This window comes from Citrus clementina, unplaced genomic scaffold (genome assembly GCF_000493195.1).
Source record: "Citrus clementina cultivar Clemenules unplaced genomic scaffold, Citrus_clementina_v1.0 scaffold_3, whole genome shotgun sequence".
Taxonomy (NCBI): domain Eukaryota; kingdom Viridiplantae; phylum Streptophyta; class Magnoliopsida; order Sapindales; family Rutaceae; genus Citrus; species Citrus x clementina.
In genome coordinates this window covers 1,343,777-1,350,786 of record NW_006262339.1, presented here as the reverse complement: position 1 = coordinate 1,350,786, position 7,010 = coordinate 1,343,777, and the positions used below count along the sequence as shown (strand labels likewise).

General features: G+C 37.9%; 1 protein-coding gene across 1 annotated transcript; it reads right to left on the bottom strand.

Moving 5' to 3' along the window:
• Positions 1-448: 448 nt before the first annotated feature.
• Positions 449-7,010, bottom strand: LOC18048854 (putative cell division cycle ATPase). Its single transcript, XM_006439383.2, has 16 exons — positions 6,331-7,010; positions 4,809-4,930; positions 4,622-4,710; positions 4,493-4,528; positions 4,290-4,383; positions 3,975-4,017; positions 3,764-3,861; positions 3,416-3,480; positions 2,773-3,269; positions 2,601-2,688; positions 2,357-2,503; positions 1,693-2,261; positions 1,462-1,600; positions 1,299-1,367; positions 1,111-1,227; positions 449-965 (listed from the first exon to the last, which is right to left on the bottom strand). The coding sequence occupies exons 1-16, from the start codon at positions 6,546-6,548 to the stop codon at positions 852-854; spliced, it is 2,505 nt and encodes an 834-aa protein (XP_006439446.1). The 5' UTR covers positions 6,549-7,010; the 3' UTR covers positions 449-851.

The window sequence follows — 7,010 nt, the reverse complement described above, 5'->3', positions numbered from 1 at the left end:
TATTAAAGAAATTTAAAAGCCATTGCCCCACCAGCTGATATCATGTTGCATCCGGCCATGCGCGGAAGCCGGGGATAGATCAATATCCAAAATAATCCGCGATTATTTAAAAGGAAAATGCTACTTTCTATTTAAAAAATACATGAACTGCCGCCTGACGCATTTATTAAAAAGTACGTGTCACAAAGATGACTTATATCCGACACGTGTTGGATACCAAGCAGCTGTTGCCACGTCTTTGATCATCCGTTTTGCCGACCAGCATAAAATAAAAGGAAACATCAACACCGCGGCGATGAAAATTACGAGCCCATTTTTAACTTTCCGACTGCAATTTCAACACGGGCCGTACTTTTTATTCTGTAAATTTTTGCAGGTCATTAAACGAACACATGCTGAGAACAGTAAAACACGAGTTCACTCGATGTGAAAAAAAGCATTACAAAAGGAGAGATTATTATTACAACTCCACAACAGAGCCACAAAGAAAGTTGCGTCTTATTAGCAGCATGGCGAACATAACTGCCTACCCACCACTTATTTGGAGTGGCAGTTCTTATTTCCAAATTGATGCAACAACATAAAAGCAAATCTCAATCTAAAAGATTACAGTCGCACATCACATCACAAAATGCTGAAGACCGACAGCAAAATTATGGTCCGGGTTTCCTTCTTTCTTATTCTACTTCCACCACCCCCACGGTGTTCGTCCGTCCATTTATCTAACTCGCCATTGCCCCAAAAAGTGGGAGCTTCACCTAAAGAGACAGCTTTGGCCACGTATTTATATATATACACACATTCCATATTTCTTTCATAAGACTGTTTATTTTCTGAAAAAGTCAAAAATCTTATAAGAAATAAGATAACTGCTCCTTCTTCCTGGAACCCCCTTCTCCATACAAATCATTCCACTGTGTCAACTCACTCATTATAGATCCCTCAGCAGCAAAGCTAGCCGCAACCTGCAACCCATTAAACAAATTCACAGGTCCAACATTCCAAGGAAAAGATACTTGTAAACATCCAGCACGGTCAATTCGCAAAAAAAGATATAAAAATTAACCCCCAAAAAAAAAAAAAAAAAAAAAAGCTTCCTGGTACATTAACCTGATTCTTTGCCTCCCTAAAATCATCCATGTTGAGTGGCCTCAGAGTGATCACTCTTTCCTCTTTGATATCTTCTTTCGAATCCGAAGCATCTTCTGCAGTTCTTTGCTTCTTCTCCTGGAAAGACAATCAAATTTTATTACTGTCAGAGATAGCCTCGAATTTTTTTATAATAAGAGGGCACTGACCGTATCTTTAAGTCGTTCTTGTTGTATTAACTCCCTGACTGCCCGATAAGCAGCTGTTGTGCACAAGTTCTGTTTCAAGCAGCAGCAACCCACTCAATGACACCCTAATTAAGAACTAAATATCATCGATGACAATAATAACAAACAATAAATTAACTCGAACCTTGAGATCACTTCCAGTATATCCTTCTGTCATTGTTGCAAGCTCCTTGAAGTCTAGTCCTTGGCCCACTTTCTCTTTGGTTAATAGAGTTCTCAAAATCATCTCCCTGTTCTCTACCGTTGGAAGTCCAACCATAATTCTGTTGAGCAGAGGAAAATTTTAATACCAGACAGAAAAAATGAATCAAACACAAACTAGTGCAATCGAGATTTAAACTGTGAAGGGTTTTACCTTCTCTCAAAACGCCTGATAATTGCTTCATCAAGGTCAAATGGCCTGTTGGTTGCGGCAAGAACAAGGATTCGCTCACCTGGCTTCGACAAAAGCCCATCCCAATGAGTCATAAACTCATTTTTTATCTTCCTCATTGCTTCATGCTCCCCAATCCTTGTCCTCTGCCCAAGCATGCTATCCACTTCGTCTACGAATATTATAGTAGGAGAGACTTTTGCTGCTAACGTGAATAAAGCTCGAACATTCTTCTCATCCTCACCAAACCATTTGGAAGTGATGGTAGACATGGAGACATTAATGAAGCTTGCCCCAGCCTCTTTGGCAATGGCCTTGGCCAGCATTGTTTTCCCAGTGCCAGGAGGCCCGAAAAGCAGTATTCCCCTGCAAGGCTTTAAAAGCCCTCCTTTGAAGAGGTCAGGTCGTCGAAGAGGGAGCATCACCAGTTCCTGTAGAGATTCTTTGATCTCCTCCAGGGCACCAATATCAGCAAATGTTACGCTAATTTCATTTGATGGTATGACCTCTGGCCTTATGCGCTTCTCAAATTCGTTGTCAGGAGGAACTTCCTGTTGCTTACTTACATCAGTATTCACACCAAAGTATAGCATGAAATGTGGAAGTATTTTTTCAAAAAAAAATTAAGCGAAAATTAATAACTCACTGGAGCTTTTGCTGCAGCTGGCACCGAACTGTCACCATCTTTGTTAGGCGCTGCAGCTGACTTTTCTGCTTCGCTTTTGCTCTCAGGTTTCATAGTTTCTGTTCCTGCTGCTGGCTTTGGACCCTTAGCCTCTTTCCTTCCTCCTTCCTGGTATTAATCATCAAGAAGGATTAACAAGTCACGTTATTAGTCAGCCAGTTTGGCTATTTCAGATATTTAATAAGGAGCGAGCAGTTTAACAAACATTGGATTTTTCAGCTTGTGCTTCCAACTTCAATGTATCTTTTCCACTGGCTTTCCCTTCCTGGAATATACTCAATCCATGGGACAAACTGTTTCAAAGATGACATAAAATAGCAGACTTAAGTGTATATGGTGCAAGCTCCAACATTATATATAGAGAGTACTGATCTTACCTTTTCGATGATATAATCAGTTTTCCATTTCTATAATCAGTATCCTTGTTATTCATTAGATGATACGACACAGCCGATACCACAATCTCTTCTATGTAGTTACTAAGAACCATAGTGTCTGCCACATTGATTGAATCCAGATCATCACAATCAAGATCATTAGCTGAAAGTACTTCCATGATATGGTTTCTGTTGTCTTTAGCTTGCATCATTTTCATATCCTCCTCCAATTGGGACTTCCAGCTGACAAGATGATTTTCGTCTTCTGGAGGTCTGATCTCTATGTTGTATGGGAAAAGGGCAGTTACCCTTCCATCCACCTCTCTCTGATCATTACTGAGATCTACGATGCGTGAACCAAGGATCAAAACTGACGCCGGTAGTTTCTTCATCATCTTCTGAAACAAGTTATATGTCCTTTGCGATTTGAATATGAGCTTGTCAACATCTCTAAGGTATACCACAATGGGACTCGTCTTTGAGACATAACACAGAACCTGCGAGTCATTTCAACATTTTAATTTACTCATTACTCATGAAGCACTACAAGATAAGGTAATTTATAAAGTTTGTAAAGAAACCATCAATTCACATTTTCAAATCACTGACTAGCGAGACAGTGAGTATTCCAAAGAAACACTACCCTGTAAATAGACTGTATAAGAAGCTTCTCGTCAAAAGACCAACTGCTTGTGCGTTTTAGATTACCTACACAAGTGAAGAAAAACTGTAAGAATCAGACAGACTTGTGCATTTTAAACATAGTTGACTGTTCATTTGAAGAACGACAAAGCATCGCAGAGACCTTAGGGAATGACACAAATCTTAAAACATAAACATACTGCTTCATTTAAATCACTTAAGAAACAGGATAAGGAAAAAATTCTGTTATTCACTTGCAGATTTAGAATTGTTGTACCAAATTAACAATGTCAAAGATCTAAAACAAGAAACTCGTTATCAAGCTAGATAAGAGAAAAAGAAGAAAAACCTGTATTTGAAAAGGATTGTGAAGCAAGGTTACTGATGTTAGCTGATGCAGAGGCATTTCTACGTAGCGCGGGATGATTAAAAGATCCTTCCGTTCCCCTAAAAAAACAGGGAAAAAGGAAAACATAAACATGCAAGAAAAAATAAAGAGACCAAAGAGGCGATCTACATGTCTTCCCTAATGATTAACTGAGAAATCTTTCCTGCCATACCTTGATGTAATATCGACACCGCTGCCTTGCCTCCGTAATGTGCCTGCAACAGAGATTATTTGTCAGAGCCAAAGTCAAGAAATAAAAGATGATAACAAAAATGATGATAAACTAAGCATCAGCTATAGCTTTGACTAGTCTCTATACATACTAACTATGACTTTAAAATAAATAAAAAATAAAAAATAAAAAAACGAGGAGAAGAAGAAGAAGAGAGTAAAGAAGGATCTGTTGACAAGGAACATTTAGGTCCCGCTACATAATTAGTTTGGCTAATGTGTGATGACCACAAAAGCAAATATGCTGCGACTATACCTTGGGTTTCCTCCTTCTGAGAAAGGATTGAGAATGAACCAAAAAGGCCGGACAATCGCTCCAGGGCTGATTCTGAAGGAGACCTTTGGAAATGCTATACAAAAAAATATAACATATTTGAAAAAAATAAAGCACTCTAAATATCAACTAGTTCCGCATGGAAACAAGAAAAATAGGTCCACAATAAGTTATGGAAGGCATACAGATTCTTTGTTGGTACCACCATATTTGCTCTGAATCTGCAACCAAAAACAAAACAGACCCTCTCAGTTATGAATATAACAAATTAGAAAACTCTTACAAAAGAAAATAATGCTATTAAGCAAACTCACCTTTAGAGAAAAATCAGTTACATCTAATAACAGCAACTTTGCTTCAAAGAAATGGGCTAAAGCCTTGGCAAGCATTTGTTGATAAAGTTCTTCAAAGCAAACAAAAAATGCAATTAAAATCTGTTTTCAAGAAACAGAGTGCAAGAATACAAGTAATCCATGCCAATTCAGACAATATATAACTAACCTGCAGGCCCTGAAAGCAGTATAGCCTGACTAGCTGGGGAAAGATTCCTTGTATACTTAGAAACTTCAGTATGTTTCAGATGGACATAAGCAGCACTTGTTAGCAATGCCCTAGTCTGCCCGCTGTCATCCCAATCAAGAGGTCAAGAACATCAGGTTGATTTACTGGCAAACAAGATTTTCAACCTCAAAGAGTTATCAACTTATGTATTCATAAAAGAATATCATCAGATATCCCGAGGCTGACGGTTTCATAATTCACACACATTCTATGCTTTGAGTTCATGGCGTCTTGCAATGACCCTTCATTTTTATTGCCACCCAAGTTCAAATTAAAAGAAAAAAAAAAATTGATTTGGCCCATCTTGTCAAGAAAGCATGTTGTTAAGGGAATAATAGCTTTTTCATGACATTCATTTGAAATTCCGAAAGTTCATGATTTACCTAACTGATAAGCACAGTTTTGGTAAATAAATAATTACAAGTAACTACTTTTATTTTCTTCATAATCCAATTATATTCCCAGTCCACAGACGCAACCAAAGTGAATAAGGCATACTAGACCAAATTTTTTTACAAGAAATAATTTTGAGCATAGATTTTACCCTCAAAACATTAGTAAATGTATAAAATTTTTTCAACTGGGCATATGTAAAGAAAGAGAAAAGAAAGCATCAATTTCCCACCAAAAAGAATGAATAATGCTCTGGCAGCTAAATTCATGTTGGGAAGGAAAATTATCTGAATAAAGTATTTCATACGAGAAAGAAGCAGAAAATTGAGAAAAAAAAAAAAAGACACCCAAGAAAATCAATGGATACAGTCAATCTAATAGACTAATATCCGTTATCAACAAAACTTTTAAAACCGCATCAAAATATATATATATTAAAGCTATGGTGCAATAAATTTTTCGCACACGGATATTGTACTCTAATGTATCAGGGGAAAAGACAAGTCATTCCCTAGGCCGCGGTCGAGGGAAGTAAAACGTATCCGACTGTCGAGGATACAACTTGTAATATAGGTTTCGGGAATTATATGATCAATATTAACACTTGCTTCTTAAAAAGCAAGAAACAAATTACTCTTAAACGAGAACTCACACACACAAAAAGCGCTAAGATGGTCGGTGATGCTTCTGAGAACAAATTTTACATCAACTTTGGGGCTCACAAAGAAAAAAAAAACGATTGCCAGAGGAGGGAAAAGAGAAAAAAAAAAAGAATGAAACGACAGCCAAAAAATATGCAACAGACGGAGAAGGAAGTATATGGATATATATTTTCTCTAAAGCAATGATTACTGGTTATATACATCTTACTTTCAGAAGAAAAAAAAGAGAAGAGAGGTAAATTTTTGCAGCAAGGAGAGCAAAAACGGGGTGGAACAGAGTATGAAAGAACTATGATCTCCGTGAAGAAGGAGGTTACAAAAATACTGCAGAAAACTAAAAATCATCAAGTACATACTTAAAACCAAAAAAAGAAAGGGAAACAAATAAAAAGGGAATAAAATGAGACCTGAGATAGTAAGGGAATTCATCAAAGGTAATATTGCTTTCCCTGCCGTCAACAATCTGTCTGAGTAATTCTTTCTCCATCTTCTCAGGAGTGACAGCGTTTGGGGAAGGATTGTTGCCAGCCCATTTGCTCATCGTCTGCCCTGACGCCAGCCCTAGCCCTACCCCCACCCCCACCCCCACTCCCAACGCCGACAACAGTATGTGTTTCTGCTCCATCTCTCTCTTTCACTTTCAACCAAATTATTATCAAGACTGGATTGCCGCCACCACCAACAAGGCAACAACAAATATGAAAAGCAAAAATACCAAAAAGTCTTTCAACTTCTACTTTACGACAAGAAACAAGCACATGACCTGAGATATTTGTTTTTGATTGATGTTTTATTCGGACACTGAATCGAAATTACTCCGCTTTTTTGCCAAGTTTCTGTTATTACGTGAGTTTCTTAATTTATACGAGCAAGGAGCGAAATATACGGATCAAAGGACACGTAAGGGTCGCCGGAAAACAGTTTAGTACCCAGATGCTAAATCACAAGGTGGCTCTGTGGAGGTGGTGGAGGTGTTGTTCCCGCTTTTTCAGGTTTTTGGTTTCTTGGATTTTGAGTTTTTAGAGACTCTCGATTGAGCGAGTGGCGAGTGTATAGTACAAATTCGATTACGTGGCGGTATTTTGGT